The sequence below is a fragment of the Sphaeramia orbicularis genome, chromosome 10 (genome assembly GCF_902148855.1).
Source record: "Sphaeramia orbicularis chromosome 10, fSphaOr1.1, whole genome shotgun sequence".
Classification (NCBI taxonomy): Eukaryota; Metazoa; Chordata; class Actinopteri; order Kurtiformes; family Apogonidae; genus Sphaeramia; species Sphaeramia orbicularis.
Genome location: NC_043966.1, coordinates 26,894,447 through 26,921,437, shown reverse-complemented (window position 1 = coordinate 26,921,437; position 26,991 = coordinate 26,894,447). Strand labels below are relative to the sequence as shown.

Below are 26,991 nucleotides of genomic sequence, written 5' to 3'. Positions count from 1 at the left end.
TTGTTAACTCTGTCTGTCAGGTTTCAGAGGCTCAGATTGAAGCATCCATCACTCAGAGCCCAGACAGCCAGCTGTCACTCAAGGGAGGAATGAAGAGCTCCTACGACTCGGGAGCACTTTCCCTCGATAACTCTGATCAACCAGTTTGACCGACAGAAACGACAACAATAACAACATATGAACATTCACCTTCCTTTTTCATTTGATCCCAGCCCCCTGTCTTATCACCTTGAAAGAAATTCACCCTGGCTTTTCTGGGTTTTTGAATCCTTTAGTTTTATGGAACTGGAAAATGATGAACCAAGAGGCTGCCACACGGGGAGAAGAAAATAAAGCTTTGTGTTCCAAAATAATATCTGATACACCAGACTCTCCTGGATAATAAAATGCAAAAAGAGAAAGATTTAAGATCTGAGTCAATGTATAGTCACCTTTTAAATAGGTATTATGCACAGAGGGAAGCATATTGTAATAAAAACAGCTATAAATGACTTTATTTTCTTTTTATATCCACCCTGCAACATAAGCTGTATAACCTCCTATTTTTCAGCCTAGTCATTAAAGCTCAAATCATCGTCTCTCATTTCCCTTTAGCAGAATAAACCACATTATATTTCTCTTTGTGCTTATGTTTGCACACACATACTTTCCTGCATGAATAAAAGCACATAGGAACCTCTGAAGGACATATGGTCAGTAACTATTATGACGTATGTGTGTTTTATGGAGGCAGGAGCAGTGGGATAAATGTGTGTATGGTTTGAGGTTTACAAATGGGCCATTATTAGTCCACTTCTGGGCGATGAAGCTCAGTAGGAGCCGTTTCTGCACAGACTAATGGACTAATGAGATCTTTCCCAAACTACATTACGATTGTCTGAACTCCAACAGCTTCATCTCAGACATTTACTGTATGTCATTTTCTGTCTGTCCGGCTCTCTACGTCTCTTCATCACATCATGTACATCGATGTCTCCCTCCCCAAACCCCCACCACTTTGACCAGGGCACTAATACTTCTGCTAAAGAGCCTCTTAATGGCTCTGACAGTGATTTACAGGAGAATATAGCTGTGAATTGAAGCCACAGAAAAACTGACAGCAGTTTGATGTTCTAATTTCATCAGGGAGATTAATACAATGCATGTAACGGAAATGATAGAATATGATACACAACAGCATAAAGTACTCTTTTCGCTGCTTTTGGTTCTTCTATGAAGCTGCAGCATCTCTATGGACAAAATAAAACTATGAGAAAAAGCACCTGTGCACTGTCTGGCTTCTTGTTGAATTTTTAAGAATACATTCTATTATAAAACCATATTATAAAACTGTTCAAAAATGGTAAGGCCAGCAGTAGTTTCATTAGGTTTAATGTAGTAGGTTATGTTTTGTTGTTACATTATCAGACACTGGATGTCAGTAATGTCACTGGTTTACTTTTTTTTTTTTTTTTTATCTGCCTCAGAGATTAAATGGGCTAAATATTACACACTTCAATAAAACAAATTGGAAAACAAATTACAAAAGTGCTGGTTAGCTGATGTTTTCTATGCATTCCATAAAGTGTTATTACACATATTGGTTTATGTAGATTTATAAAATAGACTTATAAATCTCCCACTACAAAGAACCTGTAAAGTGAATGTATTGTAATGTGCAGACAGTGTCTTTAAGTAGATCTGGTACCTCTGAGACAAACGTTCCATTTGAGTAAAACCTATCCTCTTATTAATTCTCACAATTTCACATTTTGACTCAAGACTGTATGTTGGAAACTACAGCCAACCAGTATTTCTGACTTAATCTTTCCTTCTTAGTGACTCAAACTTTGTAAGGTTTCACTACTTTTATTCTGGTGACATTTCACTCATAGACCAGTGTGTTCAATGAAGTCTTTAAGCACACTTTTTTTTTTTTTTGATTTTGGCTTCATTTCTTCATAGCATTTGGCAAAGAAATTACTGTTGTAACCACAATAATTTGTAGGTTTAATTTGATGTTTCACCAATGACCAAGAAAAAGCTTTATGGACACAAGTAACACACATCCTGCAGAAACAGCACAAACTTGAAATAAAAACATGTACAACTCAACTTTATAGCAGGCGATGAATGTCATTTTGGAGGTTAATGTCCATATGGTTAATGAGGGTTATATATTTTCACTGTCAAAAGAACACTGTAGGCAGATTCAGGGCTTTAGCACAACTTTTTCAGCATGTTTGTCCACAGCTGCAGCCCTGTTGTCATAAAAAACACCCTCACCTTCAAAACACGGTGTATGATATTCACAGTATGATGCTTATTGACTTTTAGAGCCCAAACATACTGTGTGTGAGGAATGCTCAGATCCTCTTTTCCAACTCCAGAATCTCTTCTGCTTATATTCATGCCTGTTTCCTCCTTTGTCTTATTTTGTATCATCAATGAAGAAAGGTCCAGAGGCGGAGCCTTTGCCTAAAGTTAAAGCACAGATATATATATATACATATATATTTTTATTTTTTTTTTCAGATTTCTCCATTTATTTCAAGAAAGGCAAGTTGTGGTGATTAAATGTGTGGCTTAAATGACCTGAAAATACACTTTTTGCAGTTGAACAGTCACTATCTGTGCTTCCTTCCTGTGTTCTTCCTCTTCAGAGCTCGTATCCAGGCAGGTAGAGCCGGTCTTCGGGCTGGTATCACCTCCTGCAACGCCACCGCCTCTGCCTGATCCACCTCATAATCATCCTCTATCACCGAGTCATCCTCTGCCACTGAATCCTCCTCAGAATATGAAGTATCCAGATCTAGCTCTGGAGGCACTATGGTAACCACCTCCTCTGAAAAATGAACATGGCGGGCGTCCTCAACTCGCCTCTGATCCATAAAGAAGACAAGAAGTAGGATAAGAATTAAATTAAATACCACGATAAATGAAATCAGAGACCTGTATATGCAATCTGCTGGTCCTTAAAATGTCTTAAATTCAACTTGATAAATATTAGACCTTCAAATAGTCTTAATATATGGGAACTTAGATGCCTTGCTTAAGGGCACATCAGGAATGACTATTCTCCTCTATTTTTACTTTATATTCACATTTCCTTGTTGGAAAAACATAGACTTATTTACTTTAACAATCAAAGTCATGCCTAAAACTACTTATTTTTACCTGTATTGCTTATTTACAAATTAATTTTTCTCTATATTTAACCTTTTCTATGTAATTTGGCACCATGTGTTATAATATTTTCCCCTGCATGGGTATTTTCCTATACTTAGTTTACTAATAATGTAAATATGTGTAAACACTCACAGTCTATTCATAGATTATTATACCAAAATAGAGAAAACTTATGTTAAATGGACTTTTTCCCAGCTAATACATCATTTTCTGAACCTAAAAATGAGCTTAGACCCACTGTCATTTGTTAAACTATATGGGTTTTTATTGGTGAATCTATGTTACAGAAGATGATAGTTTTCCATGTACATTATGGAGCCTCTGAATGTCCACATGGGTCATATCTAATGATGATGACAAGCTAAGAAAGTGTATTTTGCCTAAATTATTTACATGTATTGATAGGATGAATGATATAGAAGTTATTAGACATTTTTTTCACTGGTGCTTGTTTAGGTCTTTGAGTGTTAATAAGACAAAGCTGATTTGTTAAAAACTTAAATTAGGTTAAAAAGTGTCACTAAAATGTCTTAAAACTTTTGCATACGTGTGTGGTACCTGTGGACATGCTTCTGTAAAATAGGGTGGAATATTTCAAAAACTGACCATTTTAATCCAGTTATTATGCAGAACAGGAATTCACTTTCTTTTAGCAACCACTGTGTATAAAAAAAAATAGTCACCACTTTCTAAATAGGGAGATAAAATGCCCATGCACCCCACACTAATAATTGTAAATTTAACTGGAAAGCACAAAGAGGCACTGTTATACACAATCTTTTACCCTTTTTGTCAGTGTTTCCATTGAGGACTCTGACTCCTGGGATACAGAGTACTTGAGTACACCTCGTGGTATTGATGAACAAGGAGAGGAAGTGGATGGAGACAAGGGAGAAGGTGAGGAGTTCTGGATGAATAAAGACGTGATGTTATGACGTTGTGACCCCCCTGTCTCGTCCATCTCACAGCTGCTTGGTGAAAATATGGACCCTTTTATAAAACAAGAGACAAGAAAGAACTGTGCTTGTTACAAATGTCAAACTCATCTTTCCTCTACAATACGGGTGTCAAACTCATTTTAGTTCGGGGGTAACATACAATCCAATATGATCTGAAGTTGGGCTGGACCAGTAAAATAATAGCAGTGAAAACAGTAAAATTACAATATGAAATTGTTTACATCTACAAACTATCCTTTAAAAAATGTGAATAACAACAACTAGAACTTTCTTTTAAAAAGTGGAATTTAAACAGTGTTATGCCTTAGCTAATCATTTACACATGTGCATCAGAACTTACAGATCACAGTGAATCTACAGACACAAAATATATAGTAACAGGCAGAATTCTGTTAAAAATGGACTTATTTTTCTTAATAAATCTCAGGGTGTTCATGGTTGTTTAGGTTATTCATATTTTTTGTGTAGGGATAGTTTGTAAATGTAAACATTTTCATGTCAGTTTAAGTATTTGCACTGAAAACCAAAGAGAGAAATTTGGACTTTTCATTAATCATAGGTTATTATGATAGTATAATAAGCTCTGGAGCAGTGGGTCTGGCCCAGTTGAGATTGACTTGGGCTGTATGTGGCCCCTGAACTAAAATTATTTTGACACAGTGGACTGTTAATGTCTTCAACGTAATTTTTACATTTCACAAATTCATCCTATGGGCTGGATTGGGGCCAGTTTTGGGCCACGGGCTGTATGTTTGACATCCCTGCTCTAAAAGCCTCTAATAGTTTTCAGTTGTTCTTGCCTCTACCTGTGTCTTTTCCATCGGTTGTCATCTCAGTTGGTCTCCTCTCCTCTGGCTGATGCTGCCTCTTCCTGTTGATGTAAAGTCTGCCCTTGAGCAGTGAGTTATCCACAATATTCACTGGCTAAAAAAACAGATAAAAGGAGCATTACCTCAGAAGGGAAAATGAAAATAGCAATCAAAAAGTATTTCAAGATTTTAGACAAGATAGTCATTTACTGGTTGTTTGTGTGAGATCTTACCTCTGCAGCAGGAGGTCTAAGTTGCTGTCCCAGTCCACTTTGTTCAGACTGGATGTGCTCCATCGGCTCTGACTGATCGGCCTGTCTGTGAACCTCCTGCACTTGTTTTCCGTCTGTAATGTCCATGTTGACAGGCACAGAAGCATCAGGTGATACTTGAGCCATGCTGAAGTCTGGTGATGAGCTTTGAGACGACAGCCTGAGGCTCCATGTGTTGCTCCCACCTACATTTTGGTTTGAAATCAGAGACGATTTACCGCTGTCATAAGGATTTTGTGGAATTTTGAGTTGGTCCAGTGTGTCATCTGGTTGCCTCTGATGGGCTGTAGGGGCTGGTAGAGTGGGGTTTAGAAACTTAGCCCACTCTTGACCCCTGACAATCTCATCCAGTAGACTGAAGGTGCCCAGGCCAAAGTCAAAGTCATTGGCAGGTCTGCAAATAGACAGACAGATTAAACTGAAACTGAAATAATGAAACCACATTAAACTACAAATCCACAAATGAATGAACCTTTACCTGAACTAGACAATGAATCAATGGCATATGCTGACAAGAGGACAAAGTAGGATTCAAAATTTCTGAAAAACCTGAATAACCTGCATGAATTCTACCAAGAGGAAAGGGGCGAAATTCCTCCAATCTATCATACTGGCTGATGTTTGTGAATGGTAAGACCATTCCGTACCATATTTTATTCAATACCACCAATTAGCAACAAAGCACAAGCAAAATTTTGATTATCCTAAAATGTAATCGAATACAGTGAGGGGCCTCCAAGCTTTTTCATCTCAAGACCTAAAACACATATTTTGTGTGTCCTCAGCACCTAAAGTGACTTTGTATTATACCTATGTTTTTACTGATGTTGCACTCTCAAAACAATATTGAATATTCAATTTGCTCCCTAAAAAGTGCAAGTTGAGGAGAGAATATCAGAAATAGCTGACAAGACACCACCAGTAGTTTTTAACATTCATTCATTCATCCATTCATTTTCCAAACTTATTAGTTGTCAAGAAGGTTGTGGAGGAGCTTTTAACATTTACAAATAATTTTAATTAGCTAGTAACTTAAAAGCAGGATGCATTTGTGGATGTGTGTAAATCTGCAACAGTAAAAGGTCCACTCAAACTCCATACAAGGATGATCTGTGGTTGTGAGATGATTTGTATATTTTGTGTGCAAATTTATGTAAATCTGCAAAAAGAGTTTTGCAAATACTGCAGATAAATTCTTGCAGTAAGCAAAAATGATCAGATCTATGTGTTAAAAATCTGTTCTTATAATGTTTCTTCAGGTTATGACACACATATTGTGCATTGTTATATATTTTACACAAACACATAGAAAGAGATCCGAGATCCATATTGGGTTCTGAGGACAAGTTTCAGAAAATGAGACATAATAAAAAAGGTCAAATTAGAAATTCAATTTTCTCATCAAAATAAAGTAATACCACTAATTGAACAAATGAAGAGAAAATGTAATACAACACATCATTAAACATTTGTGAGAAGAGTCTCTTTTTTATATTGCTTCCTTCTGGAGGTTGTAATTAAAATCTGAAGAGATGTATCACAATATTAAAATGTTACTGAGGCAGATGCTGACAGTGACAAGGGTGTGTTTGGAACAACTGAGAGACACAACAGAGGGAACAAATACGAGCCAAACTAATTTCATAGCTATGATTGGACACAATTCAGAAATGCCTGTCATATCTTAGTAGTGAGGTCTTACTGATAAATCAACAAATCCTGGCTGTGGGAACATTAGCCTGTCTCACTATCCTTCTAACTTGTACGTGTACAGGTAGGTTAAAGGTTGATGATTTATTACCTGCTGTTCTCCTCACTAATGCTATCCACAGACTGTGTGACAGGGGTTTCCCTGTGATTGCTGCTGTTGGGTGAAGTCAAGCTCCTTTCCCCCTCCTCATTTAGCAAATGGATCAGATTTCCTGTTGCCAGTGGCTGGTTCTGTGGTGAATTCTGTGAATACAAAAGCGATTTTAGCATAAAGGCGTTTTGATTTTTTTTCCAGTTTTCATGCATATAGAGTAACTTTAATATATCACATTACTCACTTCAGCTCCATGCTCACTCTGGTCCACTTTGGCCCCCTCTTCTTTTTCTTTTTTACCAAAACTCCCTGGTCTGTCCCTCCACTTCTCCTTGATTTTCTGAGTCCACCTCCTGGTTTTATTCTCAGATGGTCTCAGTTTTCTTCTAGAGCTACCATTTGTTGTTTTGTGGCCACTGGAGATGATTTGTGCATCTTTACTTTGTGCTAAAGCTCCAAAACCTCCATTTCCCACACCTGACACTTGAGTTTCTTGAGTTCCTGCGGTAGTTTCTGTGGTCTTCAAGGACCAAGCATAAACTCTTGGTATGAAGCCTTGAAGTTGATCCTGACTCTGTACCACTGTTGCGTCTTTATCACTAGGTATGTGATTTTCTGTTGCAGAATTTCCATAACTCCCAGTCCTCTCAAAGGAAGTGACATCTGCATCCTTATGTGATGTTTCAGGAAAGAGCTGCCCAGTTTCTGATGTGGTGATCCCATGTACTGCCTTGTTCTCACCCCTGTTACTGTCAATGTTGTCTTTTTGGGAGGAGGAGGAAGTGAGACTGCTGTCTTCACAGGAAGGACTTGGTTGCTGTATCTCCCTACCTTTGAGACCAAGATTACTGTCCACAAAGTCTTTTGAGGGGGCACCATTAGCAGCAAATCCCCATTTTATCTCCTCCTTTGATTCAAACCCGTTCACAGGACTGTTGTTTACTCTCTGAAAGTGTGAAGCTCCTCTCTGACCATCTTGTCCCCACACAGAAGCAGAGGCGATGGGTACAGATGCGTGCAGGCATGACTGGCTTTCTCTTGCTGGCTGGAGCTTCAGTCTCTGCAGCATTGACTGCAGCAAGGCTTGAGTGTCTGTGGTGGGATTATGTGACTGAGACATCTAGGAACAGAACTGCTGTGTATCAAATCCAGACGTCACAAAAAAAAAAAAAACATGCCAGCAATAAGTGCATTTAAAAAACAGCAGCTACTGGACTTAACTGGAGTGGTGTGGTTTTAAACAGCACAAACAAACTGTGTATGAATCACATCAACCTTTTGTCCAACTTCTCGTGGTAAAAGATTTCCTGGGATGTTTGTTTTCCTCTTTTTCATGTTCACCTTCAGAGTTTCTCACCTCAAATATCAAGATGAGTCTATCTCCTTCAGCTTAAACAGGACTTTTCTCCACTCTGATCTTCAGACACGTTTCAGCAGCAGACTGTTTCTCATTGTGTTCTTTTAGCTCAGAGCTGTGCCAAACACTGAGCGACTCCTGATCCTAGTTGTTCCACATCCTTCCAAAGTCTTTATGTCCTCAAACGTCTGTGGTTTCTGTACAATACGGCTGTTTTAGTCTCAGTCTTCAGTAGCAGTCATTTATATCACCAGGGATGGGAGGAGATTGAGTGCAGCAGCGTTCCTCAGACCTTACACCCAGAAGCAGAACAACGAGAAAGACCAGTGAGGTGAGATAATTGTGTGTTGACAGAGACTCTCCTACTCTCTGCCTCGTGCCCATCTTTCTGTTACCCTGCCTTCCTTCCCATTTCTCTCCCTGGCTCGTTCACATGTACATGTGTGTACACACCCTCTTTCTTTCCACCATGACCCTTCAGTGGTAATTATAGGGCGTTTAGGGAGCAGCTTCTATTTATGTGTCTGCAGAATAAAAAAAATAATCTTTGGAGTGGGCAATTTTATATTAACTATGTTAACTATTTATGCTTACAATGCATCAAATTTTTGCTTAACTAAACAGGTTTCCCCTGGTGTCTGAAAGTACTAAATGCCAGTTTGTAAAAAAAAAAAAAGATAGATAGATAGATAGATAGATAGATAGATAGATAGATAGATAGATAGATAGATAGATAGATAGATAGATAGATAGATAGATAGATAGATAGATAGATAGATAGATAGATAGATAGATAGATAGATAGATAGATAGATAGATAGATAGATAGATAGATAGATAGAGACTTCTACAGTTCTAATAACTCGTGGGGGAAACTGGACTTCCCCCACCAGTTATTAGAACTGAAGAAGTTTCTTGGATGAGAGATGAAACATTTTCAAAGGACCTAAACCAGTCCAATTGTACCAAGAAGAACTACCAAAAAGAATGATGACCTGGGCAAATGAGAACCTATACAGACAAGAGATTAGAGTATTTATCTGTGTGATGTCACCTGTTACCAGTTAGCTGACAGATGGAAGCTGTGGCCATGCCCCCATAGTGACTACAGTGATTCCCATAGAGTAATATTATACTGTATCTATGGTGGTATGTACACTCTGTCAGCACTAAGAGTGTTTGGTTGGTCAACATCAAGTCCAGCATTCATATTTTGGTGAGTATGAAGCAGTGTTCACCACAAATTTACAAATAATTACAGAATAATACAATTTTCTGTTGGTACAGTTTGAGATAGAATGTATTAATGTAAAAGCATAATTGTGAGGTGAATGAACACAACAGCAAAAACTTTACATGTTTTTTTTTTCCCTTTCTGTTCATCGTATTTAGTCTACTAGGGCTAGACAGACTCACCCTATGAACTGAAAGCTGAAGCAAAAGAGATGCAAATTCTGTCGCCTTGTGTAGTCACTGACTGTGACTGTTTTTTTTGGCATATTATGTTCCTATGTCTGGTGAAAGTGGGACAAAGCAGACTGCACTGTATAACCTCCTTTGTGTAGGTGATACTGATAAAGCTATTCGGTATTAACTCCTAATATTCATACTATTGGTGTCCAGTAAAGTCTATGCATGTGAAGGACTGGGACCCACTGCCTGCCTCACCTCTGTGTGTGCTCAGGATTCATGTTGATATACACGACAGGTCATGTTGTAATTCACAATGGTGATAAACGCACATCACTACTGTTAAAAAAAAAGAATTAAATAAAAAGCACTACTGCTCACAGATGATAAGTTTTTTCATTAGTGTGCCACAAATACTCGGATCATAAAACTGTAAATAAACTAATTCTAATGTAACATTGCCAATGGTGCATATTCTCAATAATAATATTTTAACTCATTTGACGAAAGAAAATTACTTCACAGAATTCTATTAAATAAAAATATTCGACATTGTTACTTTAAAATCCCGCTGCACATGCCTGAAGTGAAAACCACGCCCCTTTCAAGTATCCGCTTCTCTGATTGGTCCACATGGCGGAAGAGCGTTATGGCGGCGTAAACAAGGCGCTTGATAGAGACGAAAGATTATCAAAAGTAAAACTTATCAAAAACAGCAGCAGCTTTACGAGTAGTGACCACCACATAAAAGGGCTTAAAAATTCATGTGCAGACTGTTAAAACTCATCTGTTTCGTGGTGTTGGTTATCTGCTAATATCGGCTAATTTCTAGCCGCTAATTTGTCGCAAAAGTAGCTAGTTCTCAGACATGGACTGTGTCGTGACGGGAGGAAACGTGAAAGGTAAAAAAAAAAAAAAAAATCACGAAACAATTATTTTTTGGGGGGTAATTTTTTTACATGACTTTAACAGACACTTCCTCCTAGCATCCTGTTTGATGTGTTCGAGTTATTTATTTTGTGGTTTGGCAACTTTTCTATCTTTGTGTGTTCTTCAAATCACTTCCTGTCAATAAAACCTTGCCAGTCTTATGGTACAACAAAAGTGTGTAGCACCAATAAGCTCTAACAGTTATGGTATTTTCTTGTGTGTGTGTGTGTGTGTGTGTGTGTGTGTGTGTGTGTGTGTGTGTGTGTGTGTGTGTGTACCGTCCAGTTTTGGCCAAAGCCATCCAGTCCCTGTCCCGGGTCGGTGATGAGCTGTATGTGGAGCCTGAGGCGGACGGGGTGAGCTGTTAGATGCACCAACACTTCCTCCTGACATACTTGATGTGTCGCTGCTTCCTGTTGATGCGTCAATGCATACAAGTGATATGTGTATTTTTTTCTCTCTCACTCTTTCTTTTTTAGCTGGCCCTGCGGTCTGTGAACTCCTCTCGGTCGGCCTATGCGTGCTTCCTGTTCTCTCCTCTCTTCTTCAGCAGGTGTTTGAACAAACTATATGTAGAATGAGCAAGAGAGTCACTCAGAAGTACATATATGTGCAGTTTCTAAAAAACTTAAACCTACTTTATCTCCTATTTCTTCAGGTACACCATTCCCACAGGACACTCCTTCCGCTGCAAGATGGCTATAAAGGTGTGCTCAGCAAAAGAGACAATGATCACTGATCTGATCATGGTTTATACTTAAGTCTTATTGAGAACAGGGTGTCTACCTCATACTCAACTTAATATTATCCATCATATTCTTACATAAAACCTTTCTCTGCAAAGGAACATGTATAACTTAATCATGTCATGTTTAGTGCTTTAATACTTGAATAAGAAAAAAAAAACTATGTGCCCAAAACTCAGTTTTAAATTTGGTTCAAATTATCTCAAAAATGTTTTTAAAAAGTAGGCACCCATAGAAAACACTGACAAGATGTTTTTAATTGGGCTCTGTCAGATAAACCTACATTTGACACGTACTGTTGATTTTTTATAGTTTTGTTGCATCACATTATTCACACATACGTATCACAAAAATTCAAAATAAGTCTTTATTAATGAATGAACATCAGAGGTCCCTTCTTCAAATGCTCTTTTCCTGTCGTGTTGCCATCCTGTGACATGGTTTTGTGGTTATCTGGGTGCAGTTTTTGCAAAGCCTCTGTGCTTCCGTGTTTTCAACAGATGAACACTACAGTAATTTTCAACCCAGCAGTTGTAATGTCATATGCAAAAACAATTCAATACAAATAGAAACTGGCAGTTTAGAGACAAGGGTCACTAAAATATCACTCAAAATGCATAGGCTAGTTGTATAAATATAGTCATAGCACACAAACATAATTGTAGCCCTCTCATGTCATTGTTTTCCTTCTCTCTATGTTTATTTTAATGTTGTGTGTCAGAGTGTTCAAGCAGTGTTCAGGTCTCTTGCAACTTTAGAGAAGACGGTGGAAAAGTGTCACATCAAGCTGGATCAGCAGAAGAGCCGCCTCACCTTCACACTGCACTGCAAACATGGTATCAGTGTTTCATTTCCTCCACTTCCGCTGACAGCATCACTTCTCATTTAAATAGCACATTTACTATTTATCACATGGTAGCTTGTCATGCATTCACTTCATTGTGTTTTATGTGTATATGTAACTAGTCTGTATTTCTATTTCTTTCCTCTTCAGGCCTGTTGAAGACACATAACCTGTCTTTCCAGGACAGTGAAAGCTTACAAGCAGTGTTTGATAAGGACAGCTGTGCCAATGTGTTCAGAGCTCAGCCCAGGTCTGTCAGTCTGTATTTTAAACTTTAGACCGGTAAATTAAGTGTTAGCCTATTATTATGACATTTTGTATGTATTTTATATAATCAGAAATGGGCCTTCAAAAAACCCACTGCCAGCTCAACACGCACACACAGATATACAGTTTTTTTCTCTTTAGCATTAATTTGTGATTCCCTCTGTCTTAGATTGTTGTCGGACACCGTCATACATTTCCCTGTGTCTCTTGAAGAAGTGACTGTGTCAGTGAGTGATGAACGGATGTGGTTCAGGAACCATGTGGAAGAAGAAGCAGGTGGTTCACTCAGCTCTCCGCATCAGTATTTATTAGAAATTGTTTATGTTTATTTAATAATATCCAATAATATAAACTTTGCAAATAAAACCATTCAAAACTTCCATGAGTATCTGGGAAAACAAGTCTAGTGCAGCTGACTCATTGGTGACCTCAAGTGGTGGCAAAGTAGAATAACAAATGCCCTTGGCCGTATTTACTCTGTTAAATGAGCTTTATTACCTGGCAATTACTTGATAAGTCAAGCAAGGTGCTGTTGTCACTCATAACATGTATGTGTAAAACTAGCAAACTCAGGATGCACCGATGTATATTTAGAAGTAATAAAAACTTTCTGCATCCAGCTTAAGAATTAGTGTTCAAAAATCAGGTTTTCCCATTAAATGATCCCTGGGAAATTGTTTTTTTTTTTTTTCCCTGCGTGGGTTTTGTTCCTCCTCTTGGATGCAATTTACTATACTTTTGTGTTGTAACATCTTATTCTACAATGAGCTGTCAAACAATCCCCGCCCGCACAGATAAGCATTAGGAAAGGATAAAACTTGAAAGCAGTTGGGAAAACACCTTCACACCCTGCCTTGCTGTCAAAATTATGTCATGATTTTTCAGTCTGTCCGACCATCAGGTTTACAAAGACACTGCACTGTTTTTACGTTCATTCTTTATTTATTAACTTTTGTCTTTCCATTCTCTGTCAATTAAATCCTCTTTTTCCTTCTTTGCATCTTGATGACTTTTTCCCCCTCAGAGTCGTCCAGAGCCATGCTGACGGAGCTGTGTCTGGCGTCAGATGAGTTCGATCATTTTGCTGTCCAAGCTCACAACAGCATCACTTTTTGTCTAAAGGAACTGAGGGTGAGACAAAGCGAAAGATGTAACTTGATGATAGTGCACAATAATGAGTAAATTCATCAGGCTGAAGAAATAGTAGTAATTGGATGAAGAAATAGTGGTAATTGAGAAGAGAGGTTAAAATCCCCTGTGTGGGCAAGGTGATGTAGCTAAAAGTATACTTGCTGATTTGTTTTTTCCCTCTTGAATTAAGTTATTCAGCAGGGATTTGAGCTACACAATAATTGTCATCATCTTTTCAGGGTTTGTTGGTGTTTGCAGAGTCCACTGGTCTCCCTATTTCTATGTACTTTGATGAGCCGGGCAGGTGAGCGCAGAGCTCTCCTTCACGTCTGGTGTTGACTTTCTTCACTACCATGTACTGACTCATGCATTTGGTGTGTCTTTCTGTGTCAGTCCAATTATCCTTTCAGTAACAGACAATGTCCTGGAGGGGAATTTTGTGCTGGCTACGCTTTCTGATGATCCCAGCCTCCAAAAACACAACACAAAACGGTAACAACCAATCAAAACTGAACACGGAAAGAATTCAAATGCAAAAAATTAAGTAAAATTAAGTTGTGATGTAAGGATGGGGAGAAATTGTAGAAAAATCTGTATTGCATGATCCGCAAATGAGAATATTTATAATCTGCTTAGTGGTTTGTGTATAATATGGAGCATTCCCAAATGCATGTTCCAATCCAGACAAATACCAAGCACTTTGAAAACATGTAGAACAACTTTACAAAGATACATATGATGTCTTTCACATAACTTTTTAACTTCACTTCAACAGATCTGGTTGATACAAATGTCTAAAAATACTTGTGACATTCTTGTGCTTTTTTTTTTTTTTTTGCATATTGATAACATGCCTGCCTGGATTAGGCTACATTTTTGTAGGAAGAAATGCAACCATACTGCATTCAGGTGCTAGTGCAAAAGAAAAAAATGTTTTTCAAGAGACACAGTAGGTTGTCACGTCTCATTTTGCAAACATAATTCCCAACTGTGTTGAATGCATCATAGAAAATGTAAAAAAAAACTTGGGCCTGGATTAGTGTTTTAATTGTGCTGTGATGTCTTGTCTGTCTCTTTCAAATTGTCATCTTTATCTTTATCCTAAATTATTAAATTCCTTATGATATGACAGATGCTGAACACTGCCAGTGATGTGTTAGCTTAAGTGGTACTGGTTTTCAATCTTAATTTATTTTTCACGTGTAATTTTTGTTTTAAAAATGTATGAGGGAGTTAAAAGATGTTAGAAAATGATGTAAAAGCCTGACAGTGAGACAATAATTCCTGCTCATTCATCATTTCCACATTTTAGAGCATGTTCACCGCCGCCACCCCCTCTTGATGACTTCATGAATGACGACATGGACTCCTACCTCATTGCCATGGATACCAGTATTGCACCAGGTCCATCAGCTACAGATCCGCCCACACCCCCATTAGCTAATTCCACATGTTCAAAACAGCCTGATGCAGCCAATCACAGGACAAGGCGACACAGTGAAGAGGAAGAGGAGGAAAATGAAGATGATGACAAAATCAGACCGCCTAATAAAAAGGTGCCACTTGTTTTTCTTTTGATGGAGGGAAGGGGCTTTCAGAAAGACATAGTTGAAATTATTCATAAAACAGTTCTGTTAAGATAAACAAAATAAATACACCCTCAAAAAGTATATTATACTGACAGTTTATGTCTGTTGTGGCTCAACTTTTTAAGAGGATTTTTTTCCCATGGTGGTTGTTAAAAGGCTGGTTCAGAACACAAAATCATGACGAGATGAGCTGACTTCTTGCCAGTGTATAAAATAAATCAAGATTACATTGTTTGGTGACATCGCAGAACTCCACTTCGGATTAGCAGAGAAAATATGAACTATCAAGCAGGGGAACTGCGGCCCATAAATATACTGAGAAAAAACAGACTGGCTTGAATTGAGCTGAGATGGACTTCATCACACCGCTGCAACAAGCCTTATTCACACAGAACTAACCTCTGGTACTTTGAAATAATTGCGAAGGTTCTTTGCGATCTTAATCCTGTATGAATCTGTCTCTAGAATCTGGTATGAGAATACTAGTCTGTGAATTTCTGTGATTTAGTGAAATTATCGACATTTTTGTTTCCTTTGGGGTCCTTTGTCTATTTCCTGGTCGAGAACTATGGAGGCTGTGCTGGTGATGATAAATGAAAGTTGGGGAATTCAAAATAGAGGTTGACCGATATGAGTTTTTCTTTGGCCAATGCCAATTTTTAAAAAATTTGGTCAGCTGATGGCTGATATCTACAGCCGATTTTTTCTTTTTTAAAGCACATTGACCATAAAATACAATTGAAACACTCAGATAATTAAGCTTTTTATGCAGCAATATAAATTAAATTATTAATGCACGTAAAAATAGTACTTTTTTAACATTTATTGAACTTCAAGTGCTACCCACACAGGTGCCTTATCGAATATCTTATAACATTTTTACTACTGATCAAATATCGGCTTTAAAAAAAAAAATTAAGGCTGATGGCAGATACTGAAAAAAATTAATGTATTGGCCCGATATATCAGCCAGCTGTTATATCAGTCTACCTCTAATTCAGAAGGCCTTGCAGGAGGCACTTATGATATAACGAGGATATTCGCTGAAAGGGCAAACTTATATCCTTCAGAAAAACAACATCTCAAAACATGTTGAGATGGATGACATTTAACAGCAGCAGTATTTTTCAGCAGTTATCTGTAAGTGGTGAACCTGCTGTTGAAATCAGAAGCAGAGAATTATGTCTTATCCTGCACAAATATAACACATAGAACACAGGCGTGCGGGGTAAATGCTCTTCCTTTGTGAGTAAGGCTCAAAAATGGTTTAATCTCCTGCAAAACTTTGGTCTGAACTTGACATCAGATCAGAGTAGATAATGATCCTTAGTCAAAACGTGGCAGATTAATAGTCTGTAAAAATCTTCATTAGTGCAGCCCTAAAATAGATTAGTGCACAAGGAACAGGGTGGTGAAAAATGTTACACTTCAAACGTGTTCTTAAGACATTTTTGTCCTTTTGCAGTTTCGTTCCCTGTTCTTCGGATCAGTGCTTCCCCCATCATCTCAGATGTCCACTCAGCCCGTGCCCACTCAGGAAGTGTTGGCCAGTGACAGCGAAGATGAGTCTCAAACAAACTGATGAATGAAAGGACAGAGTTGAACTGATGACAGTGAGTGCACACCCGTGTGCATGCACTATTTTCACATCATGGAGTACAAGGATTACAGGAAATGGACACCTTCTTTGGCCTTTTCGAGCGCTGTAATTTATTTTACGTGGACGGAGGTGATCTCCAGTACAGAATGAGAGGAGATCTAGAGGGAAGTTAGTGTGTTACAGCTTTTTATTTGACTATAATGCTAATGATGGAGATGAAAGTGTGAAATTATGGGAGACTACACATGAAGCACTTATGTTTCTTGTTGCTCATTGTTTAGATTTACGGTTTGGTTAGTGATCAACATGCAAAAAAAACCCAAAATTCCTCCAAATAAAACCAATATTTGTCAAATGATGTCAACATTTATTATTTATTTACATGTCAGCAACTTCAAGAAGAAGAAAGATTTACTAGAGGGGGATTGTCGATTGTCTCTAGAACTACAACTGCTACAGATCCCATTCCTCAGGTCAGAAGTAAGATTCAGCAAAAGAAGCAGAATATCTAAGTGTCTGTGAGCCAGTGTTGGCAGCAAGTTGAGTCCTGCCTTTTTCCGTTTGCACCTGAAAACTTTTGCCCCTTGTCTGCGGTTTCCTCCTGTCTCTTTCTTTCTCCTTTTCCAACTCCTTCTCTTTCTTCTTTCTCAGCCTCTCCTCTTCTTTCTCCTGTCTTTCTCTCTCCCTCCTCCTCCTCCTCCTCTCTTTGGAGCTCAGTTTCTCCTCCTCTTCAACCTCGGCGGGTTTTCCTATCCCCACCTCGTCACTGAAGTCCTGAATTAAGATTTTGGGGACCTGCATTTTGGGTGTTGCTTTTGTCTTAGTCTTTTTGGGCTGATCTCCTCTCAGTCTGCGAAACAGACCAAAACGTTTAGGTGGGGTTTGTGGCTGCTTTTCCTCATTTATTTCTGCTAATAGTGATGGAGGGTCATCATGTTCACTCTTACTTAAAGACTCTGTAGACCTGATGACACTAGAAGGACTTTGCGTTGCATTTACATCTCCTGGATTGCCTTTCAACTCTGCAAGCTTAACCTTATCTGGAGGATTTAATACAGGTTGGTTAGTTTTCTGTGGTGTGGTAAAGAGATCTTCAGAAAGTTTCCGTGCCAATCTAGATTCTCGGGAACTGGCTGATTTACGCAAACAGAAATCACCAGACGACCGGCTGCTGCGGCGCCCACAGTTTTGAATCTCTTCTTTCACCAGGTCAGACTCCTCTTTATTTTGTACCTGTGGGTTATTGTCAGTGTGCAAATTCTCCACTAGTTGTGGAGTGTTAAGAGTAGAAATATAGTCATCATCCTCTTCTTGAATGTCTCCTTTCCTTTGTTCCTCTAAATCCTCTTGGACTTTTGTTGTTTCGGATACAGACTCATCACAGGTACCTATTTGTGCTATTTTCCCATCAGGCTCTGAGGTGAGAATCGGCGTTGCTGGTTTTGTTGATGTCTCCTTATTGTGTGGAGGAGCAACAGTAGCATTAGCGATCTGACTTTCTACAGGTGCTTCCTCTGTTTCATTTTGATCACAGATACTTACATCATTCTCAACCTCTGCCATCGAATGTACCGTCAAACAAATGTCCTCTTTTGGCTGCGGAGGCTCAGATGTATCATTTGATTCTGTCACTGTTTTATCTGTACCTATTACTTCTGTGTCATTCTCAGCTACATCAGCACTTTCTTCTTGTTGAATGCAATCATCTGAAGTCTCTATTGTTTCTGCTTCTGCTGTCATGTCTTCAAGTGGAATTACACTGTGTTGCTGCAAATCTATTTCAGTCTCAGATTCATCCAGCGTGGCTGCATTTTCTACTTGTATCTGTGCCAGTACATCAGTCTCTGTGCCTGTTTGGGTGTGGGGCTCCTCTTTCACTTGTAGTTCTGTTAATGACTCAGTACTTTGGTATTTCACCTCAAATGAATTCTCAGTCTCTGTGCCTTCTTGATGTGTGACAGCGTCAGCTGTGTCATCTGTGTTTTTATCAGCCAGAGCTTCAGCATCACTCTCTGAGTCTGGACTTGCTTCAGTTATTACTTGTGGCTCAGTTTCTGTTGTTACATCAACGACTGTGTCGACCTGTTTTTGTACATTTTCAGTTTCTGTTCTCTCCTCTGGTTTTTTATCCATCTGTTCTATTGGTTCCTCACTGGTCTCTACACTTACTTGCATCTCTGTCTCTGCATTTGTGGTTATTTCAGTCTGATTTTCTTCTACAACACCTGTGCATTCACTTTCATGTGTTTCTGTTTCTTCCTTTATGTCGCAAACCTCAGTTTCCTGCTCCTCAGTTTTCTGACTCAGCTCTTTTGGTATTTGTGATTGGCTGTCAGAGTCCAGCTCCTCTTCCTGTTTGTTACATGACTGTTCTTCAGCTGGTGAATGGGTTGTGTCTGTCTCTACAGGTGAATTTTCTACACCTACTGGTTGCAGGTTGTCTTCCCCTGTAGGTTGCCCTTCCTGCTGTTCAGGCTCTCTTGCTTCCACTTCTCTCTTTAAATCAACTATTGTTTCTGTTTTCTGTGTTGTGATGCTTTGGCTTTTACTTCCTTCTATACATTCTTTTTGCTCAGTTTGTTTTAGTTCTGGCTTGCTCTGTTTTTTTTGTTCTTCAAAGACTACATCGTCTTCCTCCTTAACGCCCTGCACTTTTCTGAAATTTAAATCAGTCCAGCTCTGCCAGTCCTCTTTTGCCCGCATTGAAAGATGCCTGACGACTTTGCTGCCACCTTCCCATTCGCCAGCGTTGGCCTTTCCACCTTTCCTCCACCTCTTATGAAGCAGTGACGGGGACAGCGACAGAGTGGAGGCCGAGCGAGCCAATGGAACAGAAAGGTTCCCTTTCTCTCTTTCTTTCCTCTCCCATTCTTCCTTGGTCTGTCGAGCCTTCGTCCACGCCATCTGGTATCCTTGGCAACGACCTCTGGGGTCAAAGGTGGAGGAGGGCTTGTCTTTCCGCCACTTCTCTAGCTCCTTTTCTGTCTGCCTCTGCAAATCTCTGGTTGACAATGGCACAGAGCACACCTAGAAAATCGACAAGATCTGTTAAAGTTTTCCTGCAATGTTTAGAATTCTTTATTTATTTATACAATAAGGTCAATGTATGTTCATGAACATCAGGATAAATGTGTAACAAGCTCTAAATGTGTTGGACTGCATTCATTTAAAAAAAAAAAAAAGAAAGTTAAGTGTTTACCTCTGAAATGTAAAGGAGTAGAAGTATAAAGTAAACACTCAAGTAGTAACTCAGTATTGTACAGAACTGCTGAGTACAGTTAATGTTGCACTACACAATAAAATACATAGAACATGTATAAAGCAGCATCTTTACAGTATTTTAACAGAAATTAGTCTGGAATATTTCTTAAATCGGCAGGACAAGGCCCACAGTGGATGAAAGGGTTTTGTCTGCTTACATCCATTTCTGACACACAACCTACCTTAAATTATGTGTCATAAACTTCGAAGTGGCTATTGCCACGGTACTGTGGGACTACTTTCTCATTTGTCTATTACCACAGAGCCATTCAGCGCCCTTCTTATATCATGTATACACTGGTAACCTGTCACCCTGCTGCCACAGTACTGTGGCAATGAGCATCACCCATGCCATGTGCCTATCCGGTTACAGGAAAAGGCTAGGGCACCAGTTACCGGAAACTGGTTTGTGCACCTATTCACACTTTAAGTTTCAGCATGCAGGCAAACAACATGAAATTGTTTTGCCTTATATTAGGAATTTGCACAGGTTTTTGATTAATATAAATCAGCCATTTGGACAATGCTCAGAGTGCAGAATTCGGATCATTTGATTGGCTCTGTGGCAGTAGACATATGGATATTTCGTACCACAGTACTGTGGCAGTAGCCATTGCCAATAAATTTTGTGGATATGCCCAACCATCTCACATAAATTAACACACAACTGAGTGACACACAGTTTTTTGTTTTGTTTTTTTGTCAAAATGATGACTTCAGTTCAAAGTCAAAGAAGGTTATTTATTCATTAGAAACTTCATTTGTGTAAAAAAAAGAAAACAAACATCTGGAGCAAGAATCACAGAACTTTTAAAATTGCGCATCCTAAATTGGCTTTTTTAAGCTGGTGGAATGTGGCTCCAATACCAGACTTGGTGCTTACGAGTTGCCAAAATAATGGGGGATATTTGCCAGAACTGAAAATACACACCTTCTTCATGCAGCTCTGTGCTCTTGGTCCAAATCAATGAGACTAAATATAAATATAGATGACCTGACATCATTTCACACCATTATGGAAAAGGGAAGTATCTTTTCCAGGCTTCCATGTCAAGACATGGAGTAGAACTATGCAGTCACTGTCAATCATGTATTTAACCTCTCTACCTATGTGAAAACACCTCCTATTACCAAACATCTGGGCGTCACAGGGTATATTTTCTACAGTCTGAAAACACAAGGAGTAGATGCAGAAGTCTTGTCTCCTCTCAAACCACTTGAATTACAATATACCTTATGCCATTACACTAAAAACTTATAAAGCACTGCAGCTTTAATGAAATGTAAGGACGTCTTTGTACAGTACTAGTACAGTGGTTGTCATCTTCATCAGTGACCCGCTGTTTCATTCTAACCTCTGCTATGAAGGCATCGTCCTCCTCCTGGACCTCATCCCTGATGCTCCTGAGCCTCTCCAGAGTCTCCATCTGACCCTGACACTGCTTCCTCTGCTCAGCCCGGCCCAGCACCCGACGTACCAACACTACCGCCACCTGGAGCAGCACCCGCACCCCTGCACCATGAAAGGGAACAATGGGAAAGAGGAAGTACAAATAACACAAGAACAATCAAGAACCATCATCTGTAGTAAACATGTCATATTTTGGCAAAATTGTGCATAGTATTACAGTAGAAAAACAACAAACATGATATTATAAAACAAACTTTTTAGGAACTTTTGCCATAACAACGGTGTCTGTCATGTGGAGTTTAGCAAATAAATGTCTTAATTTTAAACTTCACTATATCTTTGGTGTATACCGTAGCAGAAAAATAGGTCCCAGACTCGCAGCAGGGTGTTGAAGGGCAGGTGGCGTGTGAACAGACACATGAGCCAGTCTGTTGCAAACATGAGGGGCTCTACACCGAAGTGCTGCAGGTGTTTGTGTGCAGATGGACACGTCCTTTTCAACACCCAGGTCAGCATGGCTGCATCAAACAGGACCCCCTCCTACACAAGATGTCACCACATGCTTAGACATTTACACTGTGCATGTACTTTACATGAGCAGTTTACTACTGCTTTAATTAGGGTTAAATTATTGCTAACTAGAAGCACTCGGAGAGCGCAGACCTCTGCCAAGGCTGATCAGTGGCCCCCCCCGTGGGCCCCCCCACCCCCGATCACCACCAAAATTTAATCATTTCTTCCTTATCCCATTTCCAACAAACCCTGAAAATTTCATCAAAATCTGTCCATAACTTTTTCAGTTATGTTGCACACTAACGGACAGACAAACAAACAGACAAACAAACCCTGGCAAAAACGTAACCTCCTTGGCGGAGGTAATAACCACTGAATACCTGGAAATATATTTGTGGCAACATGTAAATGATTTTTCTCTACATTTAAACTACATTTACCAAACAATTTATCCCCATTTCTTATAATATTAACATGAAAATCAGGTATTTTTCCATATTTAATTTAATGATGAGGAAGATGTTCATAAAAGGTCAGAATAGATTTAAAGGTTATTATGTCAAAAAAATGAAAATTCAAGAAAAAGTGACTGTTGAGACTGTGTTTTATTGGGGAATCAATGTTGCAGAAGGTGACAGCTTTAACACTACATAACCTCTGAACATTCACATGGGTCAAATCCGCTTCAAGTGAAAAGTTGCAGAACTGCTTTTTACTTAATTATTTAACTGTATCGATGCTATTAGTGGTTCAGAAGTTATTAAACATTTTATATCAGTAGATGCTTCTGGTTGCCAGAGGATGTTTAGGTGTTTGAGGGGTAAAAATATTGGCTACTAGTATGACAGGTATATTTTGTGTGTGTTTGTTTGTGTGTGTGTGTGTGTGTGTGTGTGTGTGTGTGTGTGTGTGTGTGTGTGTGTGTGTGTGTGTGTGTGTGTGTGTGTGTGTAGATATTTGAGAGTGTGCAGGTCCTCACCAGCAGAGGGCTGTAATATCCAGGTAGGTACTGCTCACTGATCTGCACCAGACACCAGAAGGCCTCCTGACAAAAGTCATATGAGGTGAGAAGGCACAAAAGGCATCACAGCAACACCTCATACCATAATAGTAATAGTATTTACAGTATATGTTCAGTGAGCCTCATTTATGCACATAAATAATACCTTTTCTTATTCATGAGCAAGATAATGAAATAAGTCCATAAATTCTCTTTCACTATTCAATAAAGCTTCATTTGGACTTTAAATTCCTTGCACTAACTTGGCAGGTTCTTTACTGAACAGAACATAAGCTGTATTTGTGGTCATTACCTCTGCAGGCATGTTCATGAGCAGCACTGCAGCCACCGGCCCCTGTGCCTGGCAGTAACCCTCCTCTGGTTGGAACTGTGTGTAGGCTTTCAACACCCGGAACAAACCCCGCTGCCTGTAAGACCACAAGGTTTAACATTCAGAATTACTTTTAGATTTGAAGTCTCAATCCATCAGATAAACAAAGAATTGTGGAATGCTATAGAAAGTGTAGTCAGTAGAAATAAACAGAAGAAATGCTGCCTACCCATGCCCGTCCTTAGAAAGAAACATCTCGTGGAAAGGGAACTGTCGGTCCAGGTCTCTCTCGATCACGTCCACCCAGCTTTGCAGAGCAGGCTGTGAGTCCAGAGACTGGCAAACAGAGAAAAGACCCTTAAACCCTTATAGACCCACAACAGCATTTTGATCTGTACTAGTTTATTTAGTTTTCCTAAAGTATTTCAATCATCAAGCATCATCTGAGTCATTTTATTTGCTTTATCTGAGAATGAATGAATTTATGAGGAAAAATACTGTTCAAATGTGATGGTTTTTTTTTTTATGTAACCTATAGGAAGGGGGTTTTTTTGTTCTGTTTTTTTTTTTTAAATAGAACATACAGTTGTTTTAGACTTCCAACCCAATTATTGTCTAATCTTTCCTAAGCAAGTTACAGCCATCCAAATAAGACTTCTATAGTATCGCTGAAAAGCTGAGAAACTCCGCTTTACTTGACTTCTTTAAGCATTAGGGTTAATTAGTGGTTCAAAAGTTATTGAACATTTTTGTAAAACAGCCATTTTATCCTCAGATCATGATCTGGGTCTTTAAGAGAAAAGTACACAATGTAAAAACTGTAGCAGGGTTCCTACAGGTTTATACAAGTTAAATTTAAGACTTTTTAAGACGTTTTTAAGACTACTTAGAACAGGATTTAATGCCCATTTCATGGCCATACTGGCAAAAATTTGTGACTCCCAAAATTTAGGAAAATGTGTTTATTCACCCCAACACCTTGATTCCCACTGTTCCGCGTCATTTCTCACTAGGAGCTGCAAAGTTAGCGATAATTGGTTCCTAATTTCGATATAAATTGTCAGGTTGTAATGGGTGGAACTGTGTAGATTAATGATACTTTCTTTGCAGTTTGGACATTTAACAGACACATTTAAACACAATACAGTGAACAAGTTTATGCCAACATAACTTAAGACCTAACATACCGAATTTAATACCTTTTAAACACTTTTTTAAGTTATTAAATGCAGATTTGTAAATTCAAGACTTTTTAAGACCCCGTGGGAACCCTGTGTAGATTCATTATGTATCACTTCATAAAACAGCTCATATGATGTACTGATGGTTCTACCTGATCTGATTATGTTTTACCATGCAGTGATTTTAGTTTTTCATTCAGCAGTGACTGTACACATATTTTTCAACCTTGTAGAGATCTTTGTTTTGTTTCATCCTGTCAGTGGCTCCACACAGCAGTGGCCAGCACTTGGCTCTCAGGGATGCGGGGATGCCTTTCTGACATTGCATCTTAACCTGAGCAGACAATGGTAACAGAAACATATTATTATCCTCTATTACACTGTTTACTATATAAATGAAAGCTGATAGATGGTCATTCATGATTTGATGAATAAAGGACACACCTTACTGGTCTTCTTCAGTAAGATTCGATCCCATTGTCCAATGATGTGGATCCACTTGGCCTCCCTCTGTCTCACCAGCTCAGGAGGCGGACCTGCACTCCTGACACTAAACAGCACAAAAACATTAGTTCTGTCATTTCACCTCTAGACGAAGCTGCTCACAGTATGTAAGAGCCTTTCATGTGTCTCCAACTGTGATTGGAATATAGTTATCTAACTGGAGGCCATTAAGGCTGTGTGTGGTGTTGCTGCATGCACTTTTGTGTGTTGTCATTACAGAAAAACGGCGCTCTGAAGACAAGACAGGAAACAGGAAAACCACACGGTAGCGGTATGACGTCTCCATGGCAACAAGTCAGGATGTTATCAGTGGGGAAAGTGTCAGGACAGTAGGTAACAGTTTATGTAGCTGCCTTTGTTTCTTTGAATTCACGTCTTTTAATGTTCAATCCAAACCAGTGCAAATATTTTTTTTTTGCACTTTTGTGTTTCATAAAAGTCATCATCTATGGTCAAACCACAACCAATAGATGATTTACTACTAAAGCTGTTTCACTGCAGCTTGTATTTTAATCTTGACTTGTTTTTGAATTTCACTTCTCAAAGCACATTCTCAAATGTTCTCTTGGGTTATGACTGACGACTGAGATACAGACACATACAACTGTATCTGGAACATATAATAGGTTGACACAGATTTGTATTTATGGTCTCTGTCCTGTTTGTTTCACACAACTTTGAGCTACCACACACTGCACACTACTGTAAAACGGTAAATACTGAACAGCTCACATTTTCAGAAAACTTTTCTCTTTGTTTAAGCTTGCAGTGAAGTCAAAACTTTCAGTTCTCCTGCACTAATTAGTTGTACATCAATGGAATTTTTCTTCAGGTGTAACTTTAACTATAGTTTAACCAACAAGCTAAACCATTTATTTCTATTCACGTCCTAGATTTGTGTTTTTATTAATCTAATTGTCTTTAATTGTTATTGTCTATCGTCTTATGCCATAAATGACTTGTCTTACCCTCAAAATTCATTTTGTTTCAACTGGCCTCTAATCTGCAAGAACATTCATTTTTCACCTGCCCATGCTTTATGTGAAAACATATATATATATATATATATATATATATATATATATGTATGTGTGTGTGTGTGTGTGTGTGTGTATATATATATGTATAAAATTTTATTTATTTATTGATTTATTTATTGATTTATTTTTACTGAATTGTATGGTATGTATCCCCTTTAAATATTTAGTTTGCGTTAGTCTTTGTGTTTCTAGGAGAAGACTTTTACTCTATAGATCCTGGATATTTTTCTTGATCTGAATTTGATAGAAATTATTACAGAGCCCTTTGCTTTCTTGAGCCTCTTGATAGACACAGCTGGATAGAATCCAAAACCTTCCACACGCATTTACTTTTGTTTCTGTTCACATTTTAACATAACTATGACATCAAAGCAGTTCATCCAGTTTAAGTGAGGTGATAGTGTAGTAACAGTAATGACATTACTCACCTAGCTGTAGATCCATTGGTCAGAATGAAGCCAAACCGATCTGTCTCATGTTCTAATCCAACCTCTGACCCCACATCAGATCCAGAGCTGTCCTCCTCACTGAGTGTCTTCTGGGCTGGGCTCGATGGATTCAACATCTTACTGACAGAGAAGAGGAGGGAAAGAAATGTAAAACGGCTATTGTCATTAAGGAGACGACTGTGACTCTATCGTTATAAATATGAAATCAGGGAGGAAACACAAGTCAACTTCCTGTCTGCAAACTAAAAACATCACAACACAAATGGGACATGAGTTGAGAAAACAGTTAAATCTCTACAAATATGAGTGAAAACATGAATACCTTTTACATGTCCGTCTGTTTGAGCTCTCCGTTACTGAGGAGGTGAAGTGTGAGATCCTCCCAGTGATGAGAGGAGGAAGACAAACTTCCTCT

General features: G+C 38.7%; 4 protein-coding genes across 5 annotated transcripts in view; 2 read left to right on the top strand and 2 right to left on the bottom strand.

Annotated features, from left to right (window-relative positions):
• Positions 1-435, top strand: part of p2rx3a (purinergic receptor P2X, ligand-gated ion channel, 3a) — an 11,283-nt gene extending 10,848 nt beyond the window's left edge. Inside the window, exon 12 of the mRNA XM_030145880.1 lies at positions 21-435. Coding sequence (XP_030001740.1) covers positions 21-149 — 129 coding nt within the window. The 3' untranslated portion in view covers positions 150-435. The remainder of the gene's footprint in view (positions 1-20) is intronic.
• LOC115427350 (uncharacterized) lies at positions 252-11,114 on the bottom strand. 2 transcript variants are annotated; one of them, XM_030145877.1, is made up of 8 exons: positions 10,988-11,114; positions 7,257-8,661; positions 7,010-7,161; positions 5,170-5,602; positions 4,934-5,051; positions 3,953-4,158; positions 2,575-2,861; positions 252-2,457 (listed from the first exon to the last, which is right to left on the bottom strand). In XM_030145877.1, the coding sequence occupies exons 2-7, from the start codon at positions 8,130-8,132 to the stop codon at positions 2,607-2,609; spliced, it is 2,040 nt and encodes a 679-aa protein (XP_030001737.1). In that variant the 5' UTR covers positions 8,133-8,661; positions 10,988-11,114; the 3' UTR covers positions 252-2,457; positions 2,575-2,606. The 2 variants fall into 2 exon arrangements, with proteins under 2 accessions (XP_030001737.1, XP_030001736.1); XM_030145876.1 differs by lacking the exon at positions 252-2,457 and having other exon boundaries at positions 2,513-2,861.
• rad9a (RAD9 checkpoint clamp component A) lies at positions 10,423-17,244 on the top strand. Its single transcript, XM_030145879.1, has 12 exons — positions 10,423-10,681; positions 10,995-11,065; positions 11,189-11,262; positions 11,368-11,416; positions 12,177-12,291; positions 12,450-12,549; positions 12,736-12,842; positions 13,591-13,697; positions 13,937-14,001; positions 14,091-14,189; positions 15,010-15,253; positions 16,752-17,244. Exons 1-12 carry the CDS (start codon positions 10,648-10,650, stop codon positions 16,866-16,868), a joined length of 1,182 nt encoding a protein of 393 aa, XP_030001739.1. The 5' UTR covers positions 10,423-10,647; the 3' UTR covers positions 16,869-17,244.
• Positions 17,242-26,991, bottom strand: tbc1d10c (TBC1 domain family, member 10C). The gene is made up of 10 exons (XM_030145875.1): positions 26,899-26,991; positions 26,556-26,696; positions 25,028-25,133; positions 24,810-24,917; positions 23,632-23,738; positions 23,385-23,499; positions 23,051-23,116; positions 21,909-22,098; positions 21,503-21,660; positions 17,242-19,913 (listed from the first exon to the last, which is right to left on the bottom strand). The coding sequence occupies exons 2-10, from the start codon at positions 26,690-26,692 to the stop codon at positions 17,361-17,363; spliced, it is 3,540 nt and encodes a 1,179-aa protein (XP_030001735.1). The 5' UTR covers positions 26,693-26,696; positions 26,899-26,991; the 3' UTR covers positions 17,242-17,360.

Bases quoted from the DNA above. Each gene is read 5' to 3' on its own strand.
- tbc1d10c (XM_030145875.1), bottom strand. From the start codon at position 26,692: ATGTTGAATCCATCGAGCCCAGCCCAGAAGACACTCAGTGAGGAGGAC. The intron at 23,500-23,631 runs GTAGGCAGCATT...GTGGTCTTACAG, and splicing joins CTTTCTAAGGACGGGCATGG to GCAGCGGGGTTTGTTCCGGG. The intron at 23,117-23,384 runs GTAATGACCACA...GACTTTTGTCAG, and splicing joins TCATGAACATGCCTGCAGAG to GAGGCCTTCTGGTGTCTGGT.
- LOC115427350 (XM_030145877.1), bottom strand. From the start codon at position 8,132: ATGTCTCAGTCACATAATCCCACCACAGACACTCAAGCCTTGCTGCAG. The intron at 5,603-7,009 runs GTAATAAATCAT...GTCTATTTGCAG, and splicing joins ATTAGTGAGGAGAACAGCAG to ACCTGCCAATGACTTTGACT. The intron at 4,159-4,933 runs GTAGAGGCAAGA...GTTTTATAAAAG, and splicing joins AACCGATGGAAAAGACACAG to GGTCCATATTTTCACCAAGC.
- rad9a (XM_030145879.1), top strand. From the start codon at position 10,648: ATGGACTGTGTCGTGACGGGAGGAAACGTGAAAG. The intron at 10,682-10,994 runs GTAAAAAAAAAA...TGTACCGTCCAG, and splicing joins GACGGGAGGAAACGTGAAAG to TTTTGGCCAAAGCCATCCAG. The intron at 11,066-11,188 runs GTGAGCTGTTAG...TTTCTTTTTTAG, and splicing joins TGGAGCCTGAGGCGGACGGG to CTGGCCCTGCGGTCTGTGAA.